Below are 26,628 nucleotides of genomic sequence, written 5' to 3'. Positions count from 1 at the left end.
TGATTTTTTTTTTTTGTGTTTCAGAGCTGTATCATGTGTATGACCTAACGATGTCCCAGGCTCACATTTAGACAGAATAATCAATAGCAAATGCTACATATGACTTCCAAAAGCCAGAGGTTTACAAGATCTGCAATAGAGAGTCTATTAAGAGTCTGTATCTGTGATTCTCGCAGTCTTTCTGCATGGCTGGTATTGCGCCGAAATGCACCGCCAATATCTGAAGGTGCCCACGAAGAAGAAAAGAAGAAGAGGAGCACATGGGACACAGGGAACCTTATAGAAAGACCGAGGGCGAGGAAATAAACAGAACAAGCTTTCGCTTGTCTTATACGTCTTTAACACGTCTAACCCCAGCAGGGCAACCTCCACTATGGGGATGATGATGAATTTACAAACAGATTTGAGATTTGTCATGTTTTATGCTGGTGGGGGTATATGACACGTCTTGCGCACCTCCTGTCATCGGACATCGGCAGAGCGCTCGGAAAGCCGCGCTAACGGGAAGCCCGTCCGTTGACCAGACGCCACCCGAATGGGAGTGGAAGTCCGGGTGCCAATTTTCTCCAGGAGTCGCCCCCTTGTCTCCATTGTTTTTGCAGTGTAAGCAGATACTTTGCTCCTTTGGAAAAGAGCGCCAACAGGCAACCTGTGGGGGAGGGTGGTGGGGGGCAGAAACCAGATCGCAAGGGAGCTTCGCCCACATGCAGACACGCGATACACGCCATGCACACACAAGCAGGCCAGCTCCGCTCCTTCCACACAGCAGATGTAAAGGGGGGAATTTCACCCCTCCCTCGAAGTCTCGTACCCCTCATTCCCCATGTGGGTCTACGGGGCCTTGATCTGCCCCCACAGAGCTCCGCCCTCATGCCTTGTCAATCTGCTCTAAGATTTACACTCACCTAATACCCAGGTGAGTCACCGAGGCCCGCCCTTCTCAGCGACCACGACTCTGCCAGTCCTGGCACATCCCATACCGGCAGCCAAGGCGGGGCGTAGACCTCTGCAGGTTTCCCGGCCCCATCGCTTAACTCGTCCTCGTTGCGGGCGAGGACTAACAGTGCCTGAACATGCTTCCCTCAGCACCTCAAACAGCAACAGCTGGCTCCGGTGGAGCTCTAAGCAAGTGCACCGCCAGCACCGCTGCTGTGTGGCTCAGCAGTTTAGGACGCCGTGCATGTGATTAGGTTGTTGGTTCAAATCCCAGGGCCAGCAGCATGGTTTCACCGTTGGGCCATTGAGCTAGGCCTTTAACCCCCCAGCTGCTCCATGGCCTGTCTCAACACACTTTCTCAAAAAAAATACACTTTTGGAAAAAGCATCTGCTAAATAATTAAAATATAAAATGGAGGCACCCTGTACCACCTCCGGCAAACTTCACTGTCCAATTTGTTGATCTGGGGATTCACGGTGGACAGATGTAAACATGATGGCAATATCAAACGCTGTGGACTGGGGGGGGGGGGGGGGGATTGCTAAATCGTCACCTCTCAGAAGATGCCGCCCTGGGCAATTGCCCATCTTGCTCTTGCCAGGATCCTCCCCTGGCTGCCTCAATAAGATCAAAACCCTTTTTATCCATGACTGCAATGAAAGCTTCTGAGGACAAAGAATTCATGTGGCCGCAGAGCCTAGTCTCCTGGAAGTGAATTTCCACCATCTAACGGCAAACATAGACGGGCCATTGGCCAATATGGCATACTGGGTAAACCCAGGTGACCCTGTGTCAGTTGGTCGACCAATCACAAATCAGCAGTGCTGAAATCTCTTTGGTCAAAATACATTCCATTACTCGCTATGGCTTCACCATAGCTGGTGTAAGGATTGCAGACTGCAAGACGAAAAAGGCCACAACATTCAAAACCTGGACATTTGCGTCAATCTTAGTATGCAGTTACAGGACCTGCCTTGTTTAAATATACTGACTATAACATTTCATTTTTATAAAAAAAAAAAAAAAATCAATTTAAAAAATAAGTTTCCTCACACAAATTAAAAAAATACCAGACAGCCGTGACCTTCAGTCTTTCTTTACCGCAAATCAGTCGTTTTAATGCAAATCAACTTCATTTTCATTTTTGCAAAGGACTGTATATTTTCCAGAAACAAGTGAAGGCACCGGCCTCCTGCTTTGAAAAGGTTCACAGAAGATGGTCCTTCAAAAAGCTACATCGATTCAAAGACTTAATTTGATTTTTGGCAACGTACCGATGGGGCAGCTCACACTTCACACAGGATAGCCCTTGACATGTTCATCACCTAACTATTTTGTTTTGACAGAGCATGTCAATCAACAACAGTTGCGACATGTAAGCTATGAACACACAAACTGCCTTATCAGGACACAGCAGCTATGCAAAATATTTACACCCCCAAAGGTATAAAATATGAATACAAACGGTCAATATATCCATAAAAGGTAACCATGGCAACACCAATCCATTGAGGGTAACATAGCCCCAGGCTTGATGACATCATGACACAGTGACGCAGCATCCACTCACGTGTGGTCTCCTCATCTTTCCACACATTGTGAAAGATCTCATTCCTCCGTCATCGCAGAAGGACTGGCTGCAGAACAGCACTTTTCAGAGCTCTGCCAGTCCGCGTCCACACATGCGAGCCTGCCCCAGTACGGATATAGGGAAAAGCTTCCCTGGGGGCAGGTGTGGCAGATTCTCACGGCAGTCTGATAGCCCATGGTATTGCCAAACAAGGAATGCTAGATGCAGCTACTTATGCATCTGCAATATCTACCTTCCTACTCAAAAACGTACAGCGCTAATACGCGCTGCTAACTGCATCTCCAATCCGCAACACACACAAAGTGCAACAGGGATAAACTTAACTGATGTTTACGAGGTGGTTGATGATGGCGGTTTGGCTAACGGCCTGCAGCGTTGCCAACTTCCTGTCCAAAGGTCACCCTCCTCATTCACTGTAACTAGCTCAGAACAACGTTTCCTTGTCCCATAATGCCTTTATGAGTGGATAAGCATTCAAATATCACCACTCGCATAAAGGGAGACTGAACGATCCAGAGGGAAAATGCCCAGAAGGTCACTGCGACTTTGCAAACCCACGTTTTCTCCAGTCTATTGTCAAGCAACTGGCACTTTTATCTAAAAGCTGGCCAATCAGACGGGAAGTCCATGGGAGACGGCTGATCCCTGGATTCCTCTATGACCCCCACCCATTCCCCCCCCAAAACACACTTCATTGATACATGGGTGTCACTGCACATAACATGCCAAGCGGCTGTGTGAGGTCATCTACCCTAACCCTCCCCATCTGGAAGCGGGTCTCCCACTGCCGGTGACATTTACCCAGGACAACACCACTGTGGGAGACAGAAGGCATCCATGACGACATCTTCCGGAAAGAGCGGCCGGCCCGCGGTAAGGCCTCACGGAAAGCAGAAACTGTACCCACGGCAAGGGAAGATCGGAAAGATCCGGTTTCTCAAACATCACCCCGGCAGTTCAAAACCTCTTTTTAAAGAGAACCTACTCCATTTCATTTCAACTACAATCACACAAATTTACCCACAAATCATGACCTTTCTTGAGACTGTTACCTCTACCTACCAATAATTACATGTAAAGGGTACCTTTTATAATCTACAACAACCAGTAAAAAAAACATAGCAAAAGAAATCTTCCTGAAAAATCACATTTTCAATGTATACTTTTGTATTTAAATTTTAAAATTAAAACTAATTGTAGATATTTTTAAGAAGTCTAATAAGCAAGCAGGCGAAAGGAACGCCGCACACCGACGGTACCACTGAGACCGTGGGACACCACATGGCATTCAAGAAACTCAGTCAAACATCACCGTGTATCACGGCGCCGTCCAACTTCAAGAAAAAAAGAAACAATTACAAAGAGAGAAAACCTTTTCAGGTTAAAAATGTGTTTTAATGAAGCTGGTGAGACATCACTGACAATGACTGATTTCACCCCCTCAGCATAAACCCTGAACCCTTGCACTTTTTGGCATATTAAGCAGAAGTGTCTCAGCTCAAGGGAGAACCCCACGAGCTGTACCCCCCCCATGGGTGTGCGTGCATGTATTGTACTGCTATTATTGGCACAAACGTCATTAGGGACATATTTATTACAATAACATTGGAAAAAAAAGTGTAACTACCACGGATTACTACAACAACAACAACATCAACAACAGCAGCCCTCTCTGCACTCCAAACATTGTGCGCCAATGACATCACGGTCGCTGTTAATTTTTTCGTCCCTGACAAGGGCAGGGAACTTGAGTCACTGATAAGGCAGCACAATAAGAGGACAGACGCACATGCTCACATACACAATGAAGAGACGTGTGCCCCCCCCACCCTGACACAAACACACACAGAGCTGAATAGACCCACTGAAGACAATGGTGGGGGGGGCTTTCCATTGAATGTCACACCCCTTAATGAAGACCATACTACATGTAGGCCAAGAAAGACCCGCCTATTATAAAGCCAAGGGCCGCCACTCCTCAAGCGTTACTGCAGGACTCATATTTAATATTTTTAATTGCCAGACAATTTTTTGATAATGATTTTGAAGTCGTTCACAATGTTTTCACTGGGGAGAGCATAAAAATCCATTATTGTAATTATTTAATAAGACTGCCCCTCCCCCCGCCACCCCCCCCCCCTCCAACGACATGTTCTCCTACCCCCCCAACTCACTAAGCTTCCTGATTGGCCGGGCCAAGTGGCCAGGCAGCCTTTATGAATTTGTTAAGCAAATTCCTTTCAAGGCACAGATTTGCAACCAACAGGGAGCAGCCTCGCTCACAGCCAAAGCAGCCTCCGGCGTCCGTTAGAACGGCCAATGTTAAAGCCATTCACGGGGGTGGGGGTGCGAGTGCAGGGCGTCAGCGAGCCAGCCTCGGAATGGACGCACACCTGATATAAAACGCCTCACACGCTGCCGGGAGCCAAGCACCAGATGAGGCGGACAAAGCCAGTCAAAATAAATTTAGAAAATCCAGAAGGCCACTTCAAACATACGGGACAGGACGCGTTCCACTCGCCCGAGACAGCCAAGCTGTAATATTCCTATTGCTGGAAATCAAAAAGGGCCTGGAGATGTTAAAGGGAAACATCTCAAGCACCAGACCGTCATTGTCAATATGATATTTTCAGTCACATGAGGAAACTGTATGATTTTGTGATATCAAAAATCAAGCTGTGATTATCAGCACATCAGCTTTATTGCCAAGTAAATATATTTTACTTGCACATAAACAAACACACACACACACACACACACACACACACACTACACATATCTAGCCGCTATCTTCCCTTCAGATTATGGCAGGATTTAATTCCTAGTTTCCGTTTCACCACAGCATATCCTACTCATTATCAAACAGTTTACATCCAAGCAACCATTCCTTAGTCTGGGGCTTGTAGCATTTCAGTTCCAGCAAAGTACACCCCTTTATTAATGTAAGCAAAAGAAGAATATTTTTAGGTGTCTTGAGGTCACTTTGCGTCCTCTATGATCCCGGGATGTGCAAGTGGTATCGGTCATCTCATGTGGGCTCACCTCCCCCCCCTGTCAAAGCTGGGCTAGCATCCGCTAGCATGTTCCCAGAGGCCCGTCACGAGCAAAAAACACCCACGAGGAGAATCTGGGCTGGTCCAGCAGTGGCATTATTGTGGAAACAGGTAAGGTGTATTGTGTTTGGACAAAGGAGAGCACATCACCAAAACAAAATGACATTGGGACACGAGATGAAGAAACTTAAAAAAAGGGAAATAATTATAATAAAACAAAACGGCACAAAAACCAAACGTAAATACTTCAAAAGTTACCAGCCACTATGAGGATTCCTGTGACTTTGTGGTCAAAACATTTTGAGCCACACACGAAGAACATATATTCTAATAGTTCAATGTTTTAATCTGTGATGCGATTTTTGTGAATGACATTCCCTTCCTTCTCTTTTAAGTACACACAAATTTCAGGTGTTTAATCTTATCAGCTACACGACCAACTTTCAAAATATCTTAATGAATCACACACAAACTCGATAGAAAAGCATGACGCCTTTACACCATGGATTACGAGGCCACGCCATCGACAGCAAATATAATGCAGGTCAGCGCCATCAGAGCGAAGGCTCCGGGGGATCACGCATGCGCACATTTCAATAAAGCAGGAGTGGGATTTGCGGTCCATAATCTAGGAAGGAATTCCGCTAGGCCCTCGGTACCTGTCATGGGTACGGGGATAACAGCCACCGGAGGGGATCCTAGCTGCCTGCAGCAAACGGAGGCCACACGGAAGAGGGTTCACTTAATATTTCACCAACAGTTAAGCAACACCAAACGTGTTGTGAAACCCAAATAAATATTCCATAATCCCTACAAGTATAATGAAGTGACAAAAGAATATTAATTAGCCAAATACATCAAAGACTTGGTGTGTAAATGCCACGAACATGTGATCATATTTTTTTTCTTCAAACCAGCACAACTTCACACTCGACAATGACTAATCACACACAGACTTGTCACCACTCCCAAGTGAAAATATTAGGACAAACTGAAAAAAATAGAGGGCAGGCCAGCAGGTTTAACGAGTAGTCTTTGTTCAAAACAGTATAGAGAAATCAGACTTGTTCACGGCGCCCCGTACTCTAAAGGTATAACCAGCAAAACCAACCAGTTGTTTACTGCATTTTCCAGCAACGTGTTGGAATAGAGATGGCAGTTATAACTGAAGGTGTGGTTTGTAAAAACATCTCAGCAATCTGCAGAGAAAGGAGGAAGACAGCTGTCTTTCACTCCAGGATGAGATCTTGCTGGGGGGGGGTTAATATATAACATTAAAAAAACTTACGTTTCTCGTCATCATGTACTAAAGATGCCGCTCTTGACAGAACATCCAAAGGTGTTTCCATTCTTGGCAAGAACCTATGGATAAGGAAAAGTGAAGCATTACTGTCAGCCGCAAAAGGCTCTGCCGGGCTAAATCGGGTTAAGTTTGATATCACAAAAAAAACAGCCGAAGTGTCCCTCTTTCCCCGACGGGAACACGCCGCTCCAGAGGCGAAAATAATTCGCCACTTTCCAATGATAAGCAAGTTCACCCTCCTGAATAAGCAGCACGACTTTCTACACGGAATAACATAACACTACATGCTTCAAAACTCACAAGGCTTACATGTCAGCGACGACTCTTCGGTAATGATTAGTGAATGAAGTTGTAAAGCCTTTTTTAGTACAAGAGCGCATTTCTGGCTCTTTCTCTTCCTACACTCGACATTCCACAAATGCCATTTAACGTTTTTCCGCAGGCGAACCTACTTTTTCTCATCTAACACCAAAAAGGCTTGGATTACGCGCATCGGATTTCGAAAATGAAGTATAACATTACACAGGGCTCCACACCTCAAGCACTTTCGTGTCGTCTCACGGTAACTTGAAAACGAGACCCGTCCAGCCTTTATCCTAAACTCCGTCCACAATAACTCGGCAAAACGTATAAGTTTAAAGTTCTTATCAAAACACAAGCAATCTGCAAGGCGACTGAAGAATACTTATAGTAACTTGCGCCTTATTATACGGCGACGCATGGACAGAAAGTTTACCGAGACCTACGAACAAAAGGGATGCATTTCTCTAACATCGCCTGTTTACTCAGATTTTATTATCGAGTGCACCCTCAGTACAAAGCAGGTTCCGCATACTAGCAAGTGTTTGGAAAAGTTTTGGGAAAAAACATGTTGTAGTCGCGACCCTTACATTCTGATTTGCTAAACCCTTAAAATGAACCTTTAAATCTCTGGATTGGATTCTCCGTACGGTTATTATACGAGCTAAGCGAATGAGCACGACATTTAATCTCCAGTTGCATTTATGATTTGTTGTAACATCTTACTGCGCACATTTGTTTCTATTATAATAGCCAACAAACTCCAGCTAGTTACATACCACCTTGAAGCGCCACTTTGGAGTCTTTGATTATATAGCTGACAGAAGACTGAAGGATGAAGGTGGGGGGAAAATTGCGGATCCTGAATAAATTCAAGTCGCAGGCTATATCCCAGAGCAGAAACAATGAGCCAGCGCATGTAGTGACTGGAAAACTGGCCCGTAAACTAGAAGGATACGAAGAATGTCAGGAATGATGGAATTCTCTTCCTAGCAGGTGGTGAGAGCCGAGGCCACTCATTGGTCGGCCATGAGAAATGAGCTCAGCATAAATTATGCTAATGAGCCGGGTTACATCACATCCTCGGCAGGTACAAGACGATGAGGAAGTGAAGGAGCAGGAATGGGACAGGCGAGGGAAAGTAGTAGTAGCAGTAGCAGCAGCAGCAGCAGTAGCAGTAGTAGTAGTAATAATAATAATACTTAAAAGTAATAATAATAATTAATTGTATTCATTCAGCATAGCTGACTGTGTTTAGAATGATTTATTTGCCTAACAAACATCGTTATAGTTTCAGGATGGCATAGCATTTAACTGCCTAAAGCTTGTCTAGGGTTACAACAGATGTGAGCATGCAATTTTAATTTCGTGATTTCATTCTTTGACCAGTATACCGTGTCCTTATTTCTCAAATAACATGGCTGAGAGTATTTTTGACTTTATTCGGGAATAGTAGAGTAACAAATTCATAAACGAATCTTATACCCAATAAGAGTCGTTTAAGATCGATCTCATTATTTGAACGTCTGCAGAAAGCCTTGTAAATATATAAGGATAAGGGACTTAAAGCGAACATCTGTAAGACAATTCTGGCATCCGCACTACAGCTTTCCATAACATTACTGCATCGTGTTTTATTTAGACTTGTTTAATTAATGGGGAGATTAAAGGTTCGGAATGACTAATCTGACAAGGTTGTGCCAGTTTAAAATTGTGCATATTTGGGTCAAATTCACCTGAGTCATTAGCTTTGTAACCGTCACACACAACTGAAAAGAAAGTTACATAGAAAGTGTGTGATGACAGTCTAGACGCTAATGAATACTTTCGTGACCTAAATATGCAGCATGGGTTGGATTAATATACGCACTGGAATTTGTGAATTGTTTTGTCTTCATAAATTCTGGTTTGGGGAGCTTCAGAACCCATTAATATGCAGGTAGTACTTTCAGACCTGTATGTGTGTGTATGTATCAGTGTTTACATAAACACAGCTATTTGTCTTCTTTAAAATGAACCAGCCCAGTCCTGTGACTGGACTATAATTAAGTAATCTGTCTGCACTCAAACAGTAACTTGCAATTAATAAATTACAACCTCAGAGGTTATTTCCCTAGACTGAGATTTAAGAAAAAGATTATTTCTGTCGTTTTTTCCCCAGTATTTAAATATAACATACATTATACTGATACATCAATGAATGTGATCCACTGGTCAAATCAGGCTAGCACTCAATCTGTCTAGGAAAAGAAAAAAGGCAAGACAAGTTGTTGGATCGATGTATTAAAAGTTTGAGTTTCTGTCTTTCACTTGGAAATAACGTCATTTTGTATAGCATCCTAAGGTACACAGTTCTTGGAATAGCTGCCCAAAATCCATCCTTCTCTTCCTGACTGGAAGCTCTATCTTTTACAGTTTTTTTTTTTTCTTTAACCAAAAATCTGGAGAATAACTTAAAAATTCAACTGATGCGTCCGCTCAGGGACTGTGGGAACGTCTGTAGGTACGACAGGTTTCATGATGGGGGACCTGGTGGCTCCAGTATCACGTCCTCCTCCTCCACCCTTTCCACATCTTCTGGACCTTCTTTGCACTGTATGAGACTGTTTTCATCAGTCCTGGGGAATTGGGGGGGGGGGGATTAATGAATTATCATCCATTTTCAGTCTTTTGGCATCCTCATGCTTAATGCTAAAAGGGTCGCATCATGAACTACTCCTATCTGTTTTTTGCCTGTCTGTGCACTAATATGAAAATCTGCATGCCAGAAATGTAATATGAGCAAGTAGCACAGGTGTTTTCCCACAGTGCTGCCTGATACCGTCTCACCTGCGGTGGCGATACCCTTCAGACTCTGCGTGATGCTGGACGATTTGACTATCGATGAGATTCCTTATAAAGGGAAGCAGGAACACACCTTTAGGACAATGTACAACTCAGAAATCTCCATCGGTCTGTTGCCACGCTTTTACACCACGTAGGTAAGCAAGGACCAAACGTTCCTGTGCTGGTAAAGGTTGTGGCTGAGATGTCAACATCTTCTGTGTAAAGCATGAAAGCACAGCACTTCTGCAGTCTCTGTACATTATCCTAACAGCACAGAAATGTAATTATTTCCACAACATATCATGGGTGCGGTCACTGGTGTAACTGGATTTGACTTTTTGCCTGACATTTCAGGCCCAACAGGTTAAGCGAGTACAGTAAGTTCAAGTACTGGACTTCAACTGACAAATTATGTTAAGATATATTTCAGATATTTGATACGGTTATGGTAACGTATTTTTCCACTTTGTCCTCAAACTGCCATAATTGCCACATGAAATGTCAGTCATTCTACTAACATTGCAGAGCAAGAATTACAGAAGATGAATGTGAAATTTGTGTGGTTAGATGCATTTACAATTATTTATCTACCACACATTTTTGTCCATAGTGGCACACAAGTCTGGCAGATAGCTTCGTGACAGTTGTATACTTGCGATGTACTAACTAAGCATAAGTACAGCTAGGCTGAGCTTCCAAAGAATGACCGTGCATGTGTTTATTTTTTATTAACCAAGAAAGGCATTTTTGGGTTCTAATAGTAAGAGAACCCAAATATGGGTTCTATTAGCAACAGTGCCTTGTTTCTTAGCATGAAGTCGGCATGAGACAGCAGGCCACATGAGCATTGACTCAGCACAGAAAAACTGGAACAGAAATGTTACCGTGTGATCTCATAGAGTGAAACTTTAGGAACACAAAGAGGCAGTTATGAGTTTATGTCATGAAATCTTCTTCAGATACATAGCGTCTGTCTGGCGACGAAAAGCAATGAATGTAGTACAATGCTGGGAGGCTGGATATACGAGTCTAATGTATAAATATTTAGATATAATGACTCTTTCATTGTGTAATAATAAGATCATGGGCCAGTCTCAAGGAGACCAGTTTCCTGGCATTGTCATCCCCTTTGACCTCAGTGAAAATGTCCTTTCACTTCTGTCTGAGGTTAGCCTGTGGTTTCTGGACCTGAGGAAGCAGCCAGATAGGTGACGGCGGCGCCAGACCGGCTGAGGGTGCAACTGCAATAGCTGGACCCACCTTGCTGTACCACAGTTCCACAGTCTGGGTCCTGGGCCACCTGCAGTAGGATCTCCTCCACATCGTGGTTCTTCCCAGGCGGGTCCATCAGGTGGGTGATCCTCTGCTGCAGGGTCCTGGGCAGAGCCATCAGCTGGGTAAACTGGCCTTCAGGACTCTTGTCAACCTGGAGACAAGGAAGAAGCTCCAAGTTACCCAACAGAAAATCAAATATCTAAGGCATTATAAATCGCAGCGCTGGTCCAAACTGCCTAATGAAAGACCACAAGGAGCAAGACAAAAGCACAAAGAGCTAAAATGATATGACAAAGTTCAGAAGACATGACACAGCTTAAAAGAAGGTAGCCCAGTGCAAATTCTAGTAACTACTAGAACAGTTAAGTGGAAGCTAAGTTCCTCAGGTTGGGAAAGGGGTGTGCACATGAGTAGACATGAGGGTGGGGTGAAGCTTAGGGGGTTATGCATCCATGCCCATACCCAGAAGGTCATAGGTTTGAATCCTGGGTAATCATATTACTGCTGGGCCCAACTCTTAAGGCAGATTTACACTTTTTTCTCTGTCAAGACTACACTGTTGTGAACATTTACACGTGTGCACTGGTGAGTCTGTGTAGCTCTGCAGTTACACCCTTAAAATGGTAGTTCTCTGAGCACAGTGGGTTTAAGTATCGGCAACAAATTTTTTATTGTCATAAGAAACAAAACTTAGAAAGCTTTGCAATTTTAATGGTGGTTCCTTCAAGATTATCTAGTATACATTTAAAAATTAATCTAAAGTTTACCGCCAAGAAAAGAATTTTCTTCCTGTTTAGATCATTCATAGACGGGTTTGTTAGAAATTGATTTATTTTAATCTCCATTTTTGTTTTATAAATATCAGCATTTAGCACAAAACATCACATTGTGTTATCTGACATTTTCAAATATCGTGCAGCCCTGGCATGAACGGCTGAAACTTTTCTTTTTTTTTTAATGGTGTGAATGGCTGTAATCGTGACAAAAACAGCAGGCTGGCTAAACACGACTTGTCCCACACTAAAATCTCCTCAGCTGGAAACAAACAACAAAACATTTGCATAGGAGGAGGTGCCATGCTACCAAGCAGACCAATCACAGTTGTTGTGGCATGTGGCGCCATGATTTCTGGGGAAGTGCACGTCAGAATGCGGCGTTGTGTACGCGTCTACACCATACCTATGGCGTAGATTCTACACAAAAGTATGTCACCCTTTAGTGGTCCGGATGCTTGCTGACCCTGCTCTCTGACCCCAAGCCTCCCTCACTCATGTATTGCTTTGGAGAAAAGAATCTGGCAAATAATTATCATTAAAATTAATTAATTGTATCTGGGACACTGGGCAGAAACAAACCCTTTTACCCATTTATACAGTGGGATACTCCAAAAAGGAAATTCAGGTCAAGCACCTTTGCCTGAGGACAAGAACAGTAGGAACTATCCTGGAATATGAACCAGAAACATTTTTGATAGCAGCTCCATGTGACTAAACTGTTTAATTTGTTGGTCTCTGCTGCATATATAAATATATAAGAAGGTGAGCACTCCTCTACCCCGCGGGCCAGAACGTTACACCAAAGTATAAACCAAGCCAACCAGACTATAATGCACAATACTTCCCCTCCAGTCCAGGTGAGCTGGTCCGCCCTAGTTATAAAAAAAAAAAAAACTGGGGTTCTTCCAATTGGTCGAGCTGAACTGTAAATCCTGCCCCAAATGGTTCCGCCCATACCATGTGATGCACTCAGAGGGCCCCTTTCCTACCTCGAGCTTCCCCTGCTGTGGCTTGTAGACCACCTGTGGGCATTCCTGGAGAATTCTGCTGTAGAGAAGCTGGAAGTTCTGCATGTTCTCCCTAACAATGTTGAAAACTTTGGATTTGTCCTCACCAAGCACCATCCTGAAATCCCCTGCAATTAGAAGAAAAGAAAAAAAAAAACACCCACGACTCTGAAACCATAATCCTGAACCGGTCTGGCAATTGGAAAAGGGACAAAGGTAATTTGGGGAATAACAACTTTAGGTTATACCAGTCACCGCTGGAGCGAGGTAAATGACACGGTGTATTTCACACTCGAATGGCAAAGCAGATTAGCCAAGCGAATCGCGAAACTTTTCCTGAGAGCCATCTTCACCGTGTGGCATCAGCGAGAGCTTTGCCAAAGCCCTGAAGTGCTCCCTGGACACTCACTGTCATGTCCAGGCCTGGGCAGAACCAGACTCCGTCCATGTTTCAAACCCTTAGCTGGCCGCACCAAAAGCCCTAATTCTCTCTGGCTAAGATGCGCACCAGGTTAATAGCTGGGATTAGCCTGAAAAAAAGTTATGCAAATGTAACTAGGATGGCAGTGCGTCAGGGAATTTTTTTTAAAAAAGCAGGCAAGTAGGAGAACATGCTGAGTGGAATGAGGAGGCTGTTCGGGCCTCTGAAAAGTGGAGCCACCATCAACAACGGCAGGTCCGTCTCACTACCACCAACGGAGAGCTATTTGGTTTGGCAAATGTCAATGCTGTTATTACAGCCTGCCAGCATGAGAAGGGTCTGGCCTCAGCCTCGGAGGCCTTATTGAAGTCCCCACGGCAAGGAGGCTGAGCTTTCACACGCAGAGCTGTGAAATTAAACCTTGTGTCAGTTCAGGGCGGCAACGGAGCAAATCGGGGCCGGGCTGAACGTCCGGGCTCCTTGCTGTGACTTGTACGCCACCCACAGGCACTCCCAGGGAGTGCAGTCACGCGGAACGCGGAAACATGAGCGCATTCACACCGCACCACGATTTACTGTGGCAGCAGCTAAACAGTCAAACCACTGAAGACACCAGGCACACTTTGACGTAGATAATGCAAACTCTGCTTGCTGTTCTTTACAATAAACGATGATGAATCAGAAGGCAACTTGCACACTGCTTAGATAAATACAGTACTGTCTGCTAATGCAGACGTACTTCCCACTTTATCTCTGAGTACTCTTGGTGCTGGTAAAGGCCAAAATGTGTTTTTAAAAATGCATTTTCAACATCCTTTGAAATTTTATGGTATTTGTCCGTAAAGATCTGTTTAACAATATGACCATCAGTGGCATTGTAATGTTTGCATCACATAACAATAACCTGGCCAACGTAGGGACCCCTTTCATTAAAGCAAAGGGGAAGAGGGTGATTAGCAATAAGATGAATGGACACAATCACCACAATAATGAATGTGCCATTGGGACACTCAATATAATGACTGAAGACAGAATGGTTTGGAAGAATGCTATCTTCTGGACCAACCCTGCACCCCATGTTTCCTAGGATAGGTTCTCAGCTCATGTACTGAACATCTGACCTGAAAAAACAGTATAAACATTATTTACAGAAGGTGAATGGAAAAAATATCAATGCATGATATTAATATGGATACCAAAATGATTGAAACTGCCTGCCAGTTAAGTTCACGCGCAGAGCTTCACTGCGTCACCTGCGCCAACGTCTTCCTCCATATTTGCATTCTGAGTGGACCCACTGGCATGTCGAAGCCATGACGATAATGAGGTAGATTGCAGCTTATGGCAGCAGGAGATTCTACACAGAATGGCACACCACCCCAGGTGCTAGCTGGTCCCAAATTTAGCTCCATCTGGCCTGGCAGCAGAAAGCCAGCAAATGCTATGTTGCATGTAAGAGTGACTGGGATTGGCCTATGTAAGATTCACTGGGATTGGTTTATAAGTACGTTTTAGTCACTCAGCTCTGGGTTTCCAAGCTGTGGCACAGGATTCACACACCATGTGATGTTTCAGGTGCTGTTTCCCTATAGGAACCAGCCTGTCTGTATGTATTAACAGGTGTACATATAACCACTCAATCAAGTCTAATTAAAGGACAGAGAAACACTGCCTTATCCAGAGTGTTATTAATGAATAATGTAAATAATGTCATGATACAGATATTTGAACACACGTGGCAGCCGAAGCAGCCCCCCTAGGGCTTACCCGAGTACGACAGCCCAGCGATCTGCATGAAGAGGTCCTCCTCGGAGAAGCTTTCCGGCAGCATGAGGAAGGAGGCAGTGACCGCACTTTTCAGATTGGCCACCAGGGCGGCCCGGAGCTTCCCATTATCATTCTGGAGAAGTATTTTGGCCTACAGAAACACACAAATGGCGTTGGGGACGAAACAAAAACTGATCGGTGCAACATTTATGTTGGTCACACATTGCTTGCATCTCTGATACAGACAATTAATTAAATAAAAAGTACTTCTATTATGTAGGCTATTATAATTCAGGTTCATACGAGCCAAACATTTTTAAACATAAAGTGTGGTCTGTAATTATGGCATTAAAATGTGAAAGTATGACAACTGAATAGAGACAATATATTTAATTTTAAAGTTACACTTAAACAACGGGGTGGTGCATTCATGGTGGTGCAGTGGTTAGCACTGTTGCCTCACACCTCTGGGACCCGGGTTCGAGTCTCCGCCTGGGTCACATGTGTGTGGAGTTTGCATGTTCTCCCCATGTTGTCGTGGGGTTTCCTCCGGGTACTCCGGTTTCCCCCTACATGCTGAGGCTAATTGAACTTGCTAAAATTGCCCGTAGGAAAGCACATGTAGAGTAAATGGTGTGTGCCCTGGGCTGGCCCCCATCCCTGGTTGTTCCCTGCCTCGTGCCCATTGCTTCCGGGATAGGCTCTGGATCCCACGTGACCCAGTAAGATAAGCGGTTTGGAAGATAGATGGATGGATGGATGGATGGATGGACTTAAACAACAGTAAAGCCACAGTAACTTCTTTGCATATTGTAGAAATAGATGGAGTAGTGTAACTCTTAATAATTACATACATATTTTTCAAATCTGCAATATATCACTGTCATATATATCTGCAATATAACACTGTCATATCCACCTCCTGAAACAGAAATTGCTCAGAATTGAGATATTTAGTAGGTATGTTCCTGCGGGTAATGTTGATTGGCCACCAGGTGGCACTCTTCCCTATTTTTAACTTGCAGCAATGGGAACATTATACAACAGAGGGTGCCATCCTTGTCATGTGGAATTAAACTCAGGTCTTAATTAGCAATGGCTATCACTGACCCCATTGCACCTAGTGTAAGAAAAATGGGTGACAGTGGGAATTTTACCCATTCTTTGCCTGGACAAATAATTCCACTTGATAACAAAAAAAATAAAAAATATGGGATTCAAAATGGCCACTGAGATACATGCGGGGGTGGTGGGAGAGGAGATAAAAGTAAAGCCCTCTGGGGTCCCCAATAAAGTAACATAATTTACTATCATAAAGCAAAAGCTTATTAAGATAAAAATATCACTTTGACAGGCTGGCTTTTAACAACACGAGAGAGAATGCTTTGTGGGGTGGGGTTCTGTGATCAAAGTGATTGATAAACAAATGCAGTGTAAATAATTTAAGGATTACCTCTCTCTTCGCCTGTTCTTAAAGGTCATTATATCGCATGGGATATCTACAGTACTGTGAAAAAGTCATAGGCAGGCAAAGAAAATGTTTAAAGCTATTTATATGGGTATTTATATGGGTCTATATTTGCATGTGTCTATATTACAATTTAATATGTGAACATATGCAAATTCAGAATAATACAATACAAATAAACAAGAATTTCTTCTGTTCCCCAAAACGTTACTGATATTTTGTTGGATGGTTAGATGAGCGCCGCTTCGGTTCCCAAACCTCTCCTCGGGGGCACCTCAGATATTCCATGCTTTTCTTAAATTTCACCACCAGCAAATAAATTACATTATATTTTAAAAAGTCAATGAAGTATTGATTTGCCATAGCAGGTGCACTCGTGGTAGAATCAAAAAACACTTGCGTGTTTTGGATGGTTGTTAGAAAATACAGGGGTGTCTTTAAGGGAGGTTCTGAAATGGTTAAGCCAAACATGCCTAAGACTTTTGCACGTAACTGTAAGTCATTATAACATTAAGATGATATTTTGAAGATATTTTGATAAGAAGATATTTTGACTTTGGGGAGCTTAGGTGCAGAAAATTTGAAACATACCGAGAAAACCATTGCAAGTTTTCATATGATACATTTTATGGGACCACATTGACATACTATGAGAGTCATAAAGTAAAGCCTTTTAAGTTCTTGATCAGGAAAATTTGTCCCTTTGGTTCTTGCTGTTTTTGACAGCTACTTTGTCACTCTCGCTGCAGTACCATATATTTTGCAGCTGGGCATTCACCAGAAGCTCAGCCTAGCTGCACTTATGCATAGTCAACTCCTGGACAACTACTTGTGTGTAATGTGCTATTCGCCTCACTAGCACATCTCTTTGGACTAAAGCATCTGTTAAATAAAGAAAATGTAAATGTAAAACACACTCACAGGTTTGTGCAGTCTGCCAGCAATGTACAAGGTCTTCCAGTAGAGCAGGTCTTCAATCAGGGTATCAGTGCTGATGATACCATACTTTATTATCTGGGGCACAACAGAACAGTGTCATGTCTGGCAATGTAAGCGAGACTCAACATGCCCTCAGTTTCAGAAACTCTTACCCTTCCATCAGCTGGAACTAGAGTGTTGTAATAAACCCCAGCACCATGATCATTCTGAATACTGCTGATTTTCTTGGGTCCAAGGTACTTCAGGAAAGAGTAATGCTTTCGGTTCTGCATTAGATTCATCGTGTGCCAGGTGACTGGATCATCCACAGAAAATATGAAGTCCAGCATGTTTTTCTGATGGAAAACATTTACAGTATTCATGAGGTGTAATTTATTTAAACTATGTAAATTAGTGCCATTTACATCATATATACAGTGGAAACCATTTAAAGTGATCACATCTGTCTAGGTGAAATTGATCAGCATAAGAGGATAATCATTATAACTATTTTTTTCCTCTGTCTTTATCCCTCAGGCAGATTACCATATGACTGACATTTGAATATTTATATTATGAATATAAAGTAATGAGGCTGACAGTGTCACTATTTACTGAATTTTATTGACTCTTGCAAAATACAGTACAGCTGTTCCCAGTACTTTTCAAAATTACAGTACTGTACAAATTAAACTACTGAACTGTGTATAATTCAAACACATTAAAACAGTAGAGTACTGTATACAAAATATACCCTAATGCAATTCTAATCATTATTTCGCTATAGCATAAAACATAAAAGTATTGTGTGGTTTACAAAACACAGTACTGTACATCAGTATTGCAAATAAGCCATGGCATTTCTCAATTTTTAACAGAACTGAAAATAAGCTGTAGGCTGTCAATACAGAAAAGGTAGCAGAATTTGAAATCAAACTAATTCATAATGTCTTCTGCAATAACTAAAAAATCAGGCTACCTCTGTTTTATGTATCGGCTCTGTGACATGTGGGTAAGTCATTTCACAAATTCGGATCGTGGTTTTGTCCAAAACCAAGTTTACTTCTTTTGCAAATTGATGTAACAGGTCAAAATTGTTGAAACCCACATGGGGCAGACCAGTCTTTAAAATGCGGATTGCATTCCTCATCTCTGCCCGGGACGGCACCACAGTCTCCACTTTTTCCTCCTCCTCATCACTGGTATCGGTACCCATACCGAAGCCCTCTTTCACCGCCGCGATGATGTCATCATCGGTAACAGGCTCTGATACAGGTGTACTGTCATCAACTGCAATCCAGTGTTCAAACTCCTCAGCGCTGATCTCAGCAGGTGGATCAATAGTTTCCAGTTCCTCCTTTAGCGACATGACCAGACCTACTTTCCTCCAGCAATCTCTTATTGTGGAGGCCCCGACATCAGCCCAGGCATCCCGTAGCATGAGAACAGCATCCAGGAGACTGATTTTTTTTACTATATCTACAGCAGTAGCTGGGCTCCCCTCATCAACTTTCTGCAATACAGTGCGTGCCATCTCCTTGCGAAAATAAGCCTTAGCTGTTCTGATGATCCCCTGGTCACATGGCTGGAGGAAGGAGGTTGCGTTCTTCGGCAGAAACTCAACTCGGATGTTTCTCAGTGTAGTGTTTGTCATGTCATGCGCTGGAGAACTGTCAACAAGCAGCAGAATTTTCCTTCTCTCTTGGGCCAATTTTCGATCCCATTCCTTCAACCACCCCACAAAGAGATTGCGAGTCATCCATGCAGGAGCACTGGCTGCATACCTCACAGGAAGTGTGTGCACATAATTGAAACAGCGGGGGTTATGACTTCTGCCAATAACAAAAAGTTCCTTCTTTTCCCCGACAGCAGAACAGGCGAAGAGAGCGGTGATCCTTTCCTTAAGTTTCTTCCCACCTATTTTATTGTCAGATCTAAAGGTAAAAGTACTGTGAGGTAGTGCTCGAAAGTAAATTCCACTCTCAGCTGCATTCCAAATGTTTTCCTCCATGTATTCTTGTCTCATCCGTCGCCACTGGTCCTCAAGCCATTCACCAGGTGACACCATGTCAGCTTCAGCAGCCTCCCCATGCAGTTTCTTAAAAACAATGTTCTCTCTCTTTTTAAATCGCTCAAACCAGCCAATGGAAACTTTGAAATTGTCCTCTCCCAGTTTTGCTGCCAATTCTTCTGCTTTTTCCTTCACCAAGGGGGCGCTTAGGGGAGCATTACATGACTGAGCATTATCAATCCACTTAACAAGCGCAGCTTCAACCACGGGTGCTTTCCCCGAGCGGATTCGTTTTCTGTCTCCATTATTAGCAGCCAGGACTGTTTGTCGCCGTTTGAGTAGACTACACAAAGTAGCCTGAGGAATACCAAGTTTCGTTGCTGCAACTCGTTGACTCATTTTTGGCAGTTTATCATAAGCTTCGATGAGTCTACGTTTGTCATTAAGAGAAAATGATTTTCTTTTTCCCGTCATGTTTTCTGTGCATGCGGCGTTTCCCTTAGGGACTTAACCGGAAGCTCGCGGGTTATCGCGAGGCAAAGTAGCCCAATCAAAGTCAAGTGAGAAAAAAAAGAATTACTCTATCGTTATTTATAGACTTTTACGTTTTTTACACCAAAAAATGAACACTGTAGGCGGATTTCTCGATTCCTATACGCGAGTTATTTAAACGGTATTTGTACGTTTGATACTGTCCAAAGCATTTTAATACATTTAACCGGTTGATCACGATCAACATGATTACTATTAGCGGTTTCCACTGTATATATGTACACTGTTAGAAAAGAAGGTGCCCAACACTAAATTCCACACAAAAATTGCACAATGAGTATAAAGTTAGCTTGATAATTTCAATCATTTTTGGTGTCTTATTTCTTACCCCCATTTCACCTTGGGTGGTGCCAGACTGTTTAAACACGCCAGATCCATATGCAAAAGCAAGACTTATGTCCTGCGGAAACTGAGCCAGGATCCTCCGGTAAAACACACTCGTGTTATGAAGGGCTGGAAGCGACATGGTCGCCAACGTGAATAACTGTATTATAATCTAACTATATCGAGCCACTAATGTATGAGTGCACGTATATATGCTGCACGGAATCACAGTCATTATAACATTACAATGACCGACAATCGTACCGCTCTTGAAATGTAACGCTAATATAACGGTATATTTCTAGGTTAATGTTAACTAAGTCACTTATGTTATAAATATATTTATTCGCTTTCTTCTTACTATCATCTACAGAACCGACATTTGAATTGAGAACGTCCATACTATGCTATGACTCTGTAGGAGAGATGTCTGAAACTGCCTGTGTGTCGTTTTGGTGCCATCTAGTGCTTCGGGGGACATCGTGCAACCATCGTCCTTATTCAATACAGCGTCATAGTGTGATCATAATGCGCGATTGTTTGTGTCCGCCCTGTCATGGCCTGCCTAAGCCAGGCAGCATAAGGCAGATTAACACCCAAGAATTTTAAGACAAATTCACCTAAATCCATATCTGCATGAATGTAGGAGAACCCCAGAATAAAACATAAAATCATTAAAGTGGTTCGAGAAAGTTAGTGAACCCTGTAGAATTTTCTGAATTGCTGCACGTATTTGACCTAAAATATGATCAAATATTCATCAACTCAAGTCATAATTATTGATAAGGGGGCCAATAAAAAAACACAAGATGTCCATATAATGATCAAAATCATACCACATTAAATGTTTTTGTTGGGAAAAGTGGGTTAAGATTATGTTTTTTAAACAGAACATGGCTACCAAAAATTGATACCTGATTTTCATCTCATTGATTGACATTCATTACTTTACTTTGATCCTTATCTAAAGCGATAATCCTTGGGGCTCACACACTTTTTCCAACAAAAATGAATCCATCCATCTTCTAAACACTTATCCTGGTCCGAATCACGGGGTTTTCTCATATATGACCTAAAATATGATCAGATATTCATCAATTCTTCTTTGACCCATAAACATAGAGAAGGCAGTAATGGGTAACAGGAAAGCCTCTAAGGTTGTGTTGCTCCCTGGATTAAACTCTTTCACCCCTGTAGTCTATTCTCTCTGTGAGTATATTATTATTCCAATAGAAGATTTCACCCCATAGATGAACTGAACTTACGTACCTTTAAAAATCTGATTCCTTGCTTTACACAGATTTCATGGGGTCCTATCAGAGTTAACCATCCAATCTGATTCAGAAAAAGAAGAGGAAAACTATGAAAAATTCTTTGCTTCATTTGTTATAAAATAATTGCAAAATTGATGGATGTACTTTATTTGAAAAGAGTGGCTTAGTGATACAGAAGTTACTGCGTCAGAGTTAGAGGTGCATTTGTCAGCAGCAGAGAAGACCTACAGCTGTGAAATCATATATAGCAGAACAAAGGCCTTTCTAATCAATTTATTAAGTGAGTCTCTGAAATTCATAAATTCATATAAGCATAGAATTTTTTTTTTGCTTCATTTTTTTTCATAACATTTTATGTCAAGGAAGGAGTGGGCTTTGCCAAACTATCACTATAGACCAAAAGGACTGGAAGTTAGCTATAAATTGTCTGTTAGTTTGGACATTTCCAGATAATTTAGTTATACCTACGTATAATGGCTTTATTCAAATGATTATGAATTGAGAGGACACTCATTTTCAATCCCATGAATGAACTATAGAAGAAAAACTATTATATTCTGTCTTGCTACATTTTGCGTACATCCATCCATCCATTTTCCAAACCGCTTATCCTACTGGCTCGCATTGGGTCCGGAGCCTATCCCGGAAGCAATGGGCACGAGGCAGGGAACAACCCAGGATGGGGGGGCCAGCCCATCGCAGGGCACACTCACACACCATTCACTCACACATGCACACCTATAGACAATTTAGCAAGTCCAATTAGCCACAGCATGTTTTTGGACCGTGGGGGGAAACCGGAGTACCCGGAGGAAACCCCATGACGACATGGGGAGAACATGCAAACTCCACACACATGTGACCCAGGCGGAGACTCGAACCCGGGTCCCAAAGGTGTGAGGTAACAGTGCTAACCACTGCATCACCATGCCGCCCTCATTTTGCATCCATTTCATCCACAAAAAGGGTTTTCACTCATGGCATGCGTTTTGTACACAAAACGAATTTATTTAGTTGACAAAATACCTTTTGTGAATGAAATGACTTTCTGTTTATTCACGAAAGCAGATACATTCAGCCTTCTGTCCATGAAATGCATGGGGCTAATATCAATTCTGTCCTCAAAATGAAACAGTACTTCTATTTTTTTGTTAGTGATAATTAATATTCATAGAAAGCACGCTGAAATACCATGCCCGAGAGAAACGCTCATATCGAAAAAAACTTACAAAAAAACTAGGACTCTGTATCAAGAAAATATCCTTCATAAACCAAACACACCCCTACCAGCTGCCCAGGCGGAGGTAAGGTCTGGGGTAGTTTTAAATAAATCTCGGAACGACACTGCATTTAGCAATAGTTGGGAGATAATTATCCAGTACCTATAGTTTTGACTGACATGTGGTGCCATTTTCAAAAGAATGTGGGAAATTTTGAAATAATTTTAAATGATGGTGAACCCTAGCTCTGTCTTTTTATCCCTGCTTACCTGTGAATCGCGCTTTGGAAAATTATTATGTGATTTTCATTTCTCTTACGCGTTCCTTGCCATGATCAGTGTTGGGCTCTAATTTGCTGATGGTGACACTAATGATTTGTTTAAATCAATAAAGTAAATTGATCAGTATAAGCGGATGATCATTATAACCATTATTTTTTTCATTTGTCTATCTCTCAGACAGATTACCATCTGACTGACATTTGTATATTTATATTATGAATATAAAGTAATGAGGCTGACAGTGTCACTATTTACTGAATTTTATTGACTCTTGCAAAACACAGTACAGCTGTTCCCAGCACTTTTCAAAATTACAGTACTGTACAAATTAAACTACTGAACTGCGTATAATTCAAACATTAAAACAGTAGAGTACTGTATACAAAATATACCCTAACGCAATACTAATCATTATTACGCTATAGCCTAAAAAAATAAAAGTATTGTGAGGTTTACAAAACACAGTACTGTACATCAGTATTGCAAATAGACCACGGCTTTCAGTACATTTCTCAATATTTAACAGGACTGAAAATAAACTGCAGGCTGTCAATACAGAAAAGGTAGCAGAATTTGAAATCAAACTAATTCATAATGTCTTCTGCAATAACAACAACAAAAAGTCAGGCTACCTCTGTTTTGTGTGTCAGTTCTGTGACATGTGGGTAAGTCATTTCACAAATTCGGATCGTGGTTTTGTCCAAAACCAAGTTTACTTCTTTTGCAAATTGATGTAACAGGTCAAAATTGTTGAAACCCACATGGGGCAGACCAGTCTTTAAAATGCGGATTGCATTCCTCATCTCTGCCCGGGACGGCACCACAGTCTCCACTTTTTCCTCCTCCTCATCACTGATATCGGTACCCATACCGAAGCCCTCTTTCACCGCCGCGATGATGTCATCATCGGTAACAGGCTCTGATACAGGTGTACTGTCATCAACTGCAATCCAGTGTTCAAACTCCTCAGCGCTGATCTCAGCAGGTGGATCAATAGTTTCCAGTTCCTCCTTTAGCGACATGACCAGACCTACTTTCCTCCAGCAATCTCTTATTGTGGAGGCCCTGACATCAGCCCAGGCATCCCGTAGCATGAGAACAGCATCCAGGAGACTGATTTTTTTGACTATATCTACAGCAGTAGCTGGGCTCCCCTCATCAACTTTCTGCAATACAGTGCGTGCCATCTCCTTGCGAAAATAAGCCTTAGCTGTTCTGATGATCCCCTGGTCACATGGCTGGAGGAAGGAGGTTGCGTTCTTTGGCAGGAGCTCAACTCGGATGTTTCTCAATGTAGTGTCTGTCATGTCATGCACTGGAGAACTGTCAACAAGCAGCAGAATTTTCCTTCTCTCTTGGGCCAATTTTCGATCCCATTCCTTCAACCACCCCACAAAGAGATTGCGAGTCATCCATACAGGAACACTGGCTGCATACCTCACAGGAAGTGTGTGCACATAATTGAAACAGCGGGGGTTATGACTTCTGCCAATAACAAAAAGTTCCTTCTTTTCCCCAGCAGCAGAACAAGCAAAGACAGCGGTGATCCTTTCCTTAAATTTTTTCCCATCTCTTTTATTGTCAGATCTAAAGGTAAAAGTACTGTGAGGTAGTGCTCGAAAATAAATTCCACTCTCAGCTGCATTCCAAATGTTTTCCTCTGTGTATTCTTGTCTCATCTGTTGCCACTGGTCCTCAAGCCATTCACCAGGTGACACCATGTCAGCTTCAGCAGCCTCCCCATGCAGTTTCTTAAAAACAATGTTCTCTCTCTTTTTAAATCGCTCAAACCAGCCAATGGAAACTTTGAAATTGTCCTCTCCCAGTTTTGCTGCCAATTCTTCTGCTTTTTCCTTCACCAAGGGGCCGCTTAGGGGAGCATTACATGACTTAGCATTATCAATCCACTTAACAAGCGCAGCTTCAACCACGGGTGCTTTCCCCGAGCGGATTCGTCTTCTGTCTCCATTATTAGCAGCCGGGACTATTTGTCGCCGTTTGAGAAGAGTACACAAAGTAGCCTGAGGAATACCAAGTTTCCTTGCTGCAGCTCGTTGGCTCATTTTTGGTAGTTTGTCGTAAGCTTCGATGAGTCTACGTTTGTCATTAAGAGAAAATGATTTTCTTTTTCCCGTCATGTTTTCTGTGCATGCGGCGTTTCCCTTAGGGACTTAACCGGAAGCTCGCGGGTTATCGCGAGGCAAAGTAGCCCAATCAGAGTCAAGTAAAAGAAAAAGAACGAATCGCTCTATCGTAATTTTAGACTCTTTCCCGTTTTTAGACCTTTTTAAAAAAAAAAAAAAAAAAAAAAAATGAACACTGTATGCGGATTTCTCGATTACTATACGCGAATGATTTAACCAGTATTTGTACATGATTTATACTGTCCAAATCTTTTTGATCATAAAAGCGGTTGATCACAATCAGCTTGATTACTACTAGCAGTTTCCACTGTATTCATATGCCCTGTTAGAAAAGGTGCCCAACGCTAAATTACATGGGAAAATCCCTTGCACGATAAGTATAAATTAAGTTAGCTTGATCATTTCAATCAGTTTTGATGTCTTATTCCTTACCCCCATTTCATCTTGGGTGGTGCCAGCCACTAGATCCGGCGGGACCTCAGCGGTACTTCGGCGTTTCGCACTTTTGTTTTATTATCGGGCCATCGCATTAGCGTACCGCTCACCCATCAAGAAAACAATGGAATGGCCAGTGATTCTCGCAGCTGCAGAGTTAGTCACCCCCAAAATGCCGTAAAACCCATAATACAGTGGTGTTTATATCAAATATTTAGTGGTCATTAATTGATTTCGATAATTACACACCGGTAATAAGAAAGTCTCGTTTTAATGTAAATTCCAAAAGAATTTTTCACTTTAATCGTTATTACAGTAAGGTATGGGCGGTTCTGAAAAGATATAAAACGTAACATGTAATGTTCGTATATTTATATTTGTCGGAGTAACAATGCAAACGGAATGTGGATTGTCAGCCAAAAACAGCGCATCTTTTCATTTCAAATAAAACGCGAGTTCCCAACTTCGACCAGCTGGTTGAAGTGAGATTTTTTAATTCGAGACGTTTGCAAACTACTCCAGTGCTTTAGACTTGCCTTAAGATTTCTTATGTGAGCGCGAGAGTCTGAAAGCGTGTTTGGCACATGGCGAAAACGTACATTTTTTGTTTCACCTGAGTTGATTTGTATAAAAATAACATCACTTTATACAGTTGTTAAACAGCGGAAACTTCGACGAACATGAAATCACCATTCATGTTTTTCACCATATGGCGTTTTGGTTGAGATATTCAGATTTGCTGCTG

The 26,628-nt window shown here is 42.5% G+C and overlaps 3 protein-coding genes across 6 annotated transcripts in view; all 3 read right to left on the bottom strand.

Annotated features, from left to right (window-relative positions):
- The window catches only part of vgll4b (vestigial-like family member 4b), a 32,444-nt gene extending 24,218 nt beyond the window's left edge, over nucleotides 1–8,226 (bottom strand). The window contains exons 1-2 of one of the 4 annotated variants that reach the window (XM_049022119.1): nucleotides 7,967–8,226; nucleotides 6,870–6,943 (exon numbers count right to left, since the gene is read on the bottom strand). In XM_049022119.1, coding sequence (XP_048878076.1) covers nucleotides 6,870–6,943; nucleotides 7,967–8,103 — 211 coding nt within the window. In that variant the 5' untranslated portion in view covers nucleotides 8,104–8,226. The other 3 variants (XM_049022118.1, XM_049022121.1, XM_049022120.1) reach the window with 3 other exon arrangements.
- Nucleotides 8,227–9,449: 1,223 nt separating this feature from the next.
- tamm41 (TAM41 mitochondrial translocator assembly and maintenance homolog) lies at nucleotides 9,450–20,969 on the bottom strand. Its single transcript, XM_049022117.1, has 8 exons — nucleotides 20,534–20,969; nucleotides 17,816–17,998; nucleotides 17,646–17,738; nucleotides 15,257–15,407; nucleotides 13,051–13,196; nucleotides 11,271–11,436; nucleotides 10,014–10,076; nucleotides 9,450–9,802 (listed from the first exon to the last, which is right to left on the bottom strand). Exons 1-8 carry the CDS (start codon nucleotides 20,669–20,671, stop codon nucleotides 9,729–9,731), a joined length of 1,014 nt encoding a protein of 337 aa, XP_048878074.1. The 5' UTR covers nucleotides 20,672–20,969; the 3' UTR covers nucleotides 9,450–9,728.
- LOC125747199 (tigger transposable element-derived protein 6) lies at nucleotides 18,249–25,487 on the bottom strand. Its single transcript, XM_049022113.1, has 2 exons — nucleotides 24,914–25,487; nucleotides 18,249–19,598 (listed from the first exon to the last, which is right to left on the bottom strand). Exons 1-2 carry the CDS (start codon nucleotides 25,440–25,442, stop codon nucleotides 18,613–18,615), a joined length of 1,515 nt encoding a protein of 504 aa, XP_048878070.1. The 5' UTR covers nucleotides 25,443–25,487; the 3' UTR covers nucleotides 18,249–18,612.
- Nucleotides 25,488–26,628: the final 1,141 nt, after the last annotated feature.

Source organism: Brienomyrus brachyistius, chromosome 8, assembly GCF_023856365.1.
Source record: "Brienomyrus brachyistius isolate T26 chromosome 8, BBRACH_0.4, whole genome shotgun sequence".
Lineage (NCBI taxonomy): Eukaryota > Metazoa > Chordata > Actinopteri > Osteoglossiformes > Mormyridae > Brienomyrus > Brienomyrus brachyistius.
Note: the sequence above shows the minus strand (reverse complement) of the source record. Positions and strands in the feature narration are given on the sequence as shown.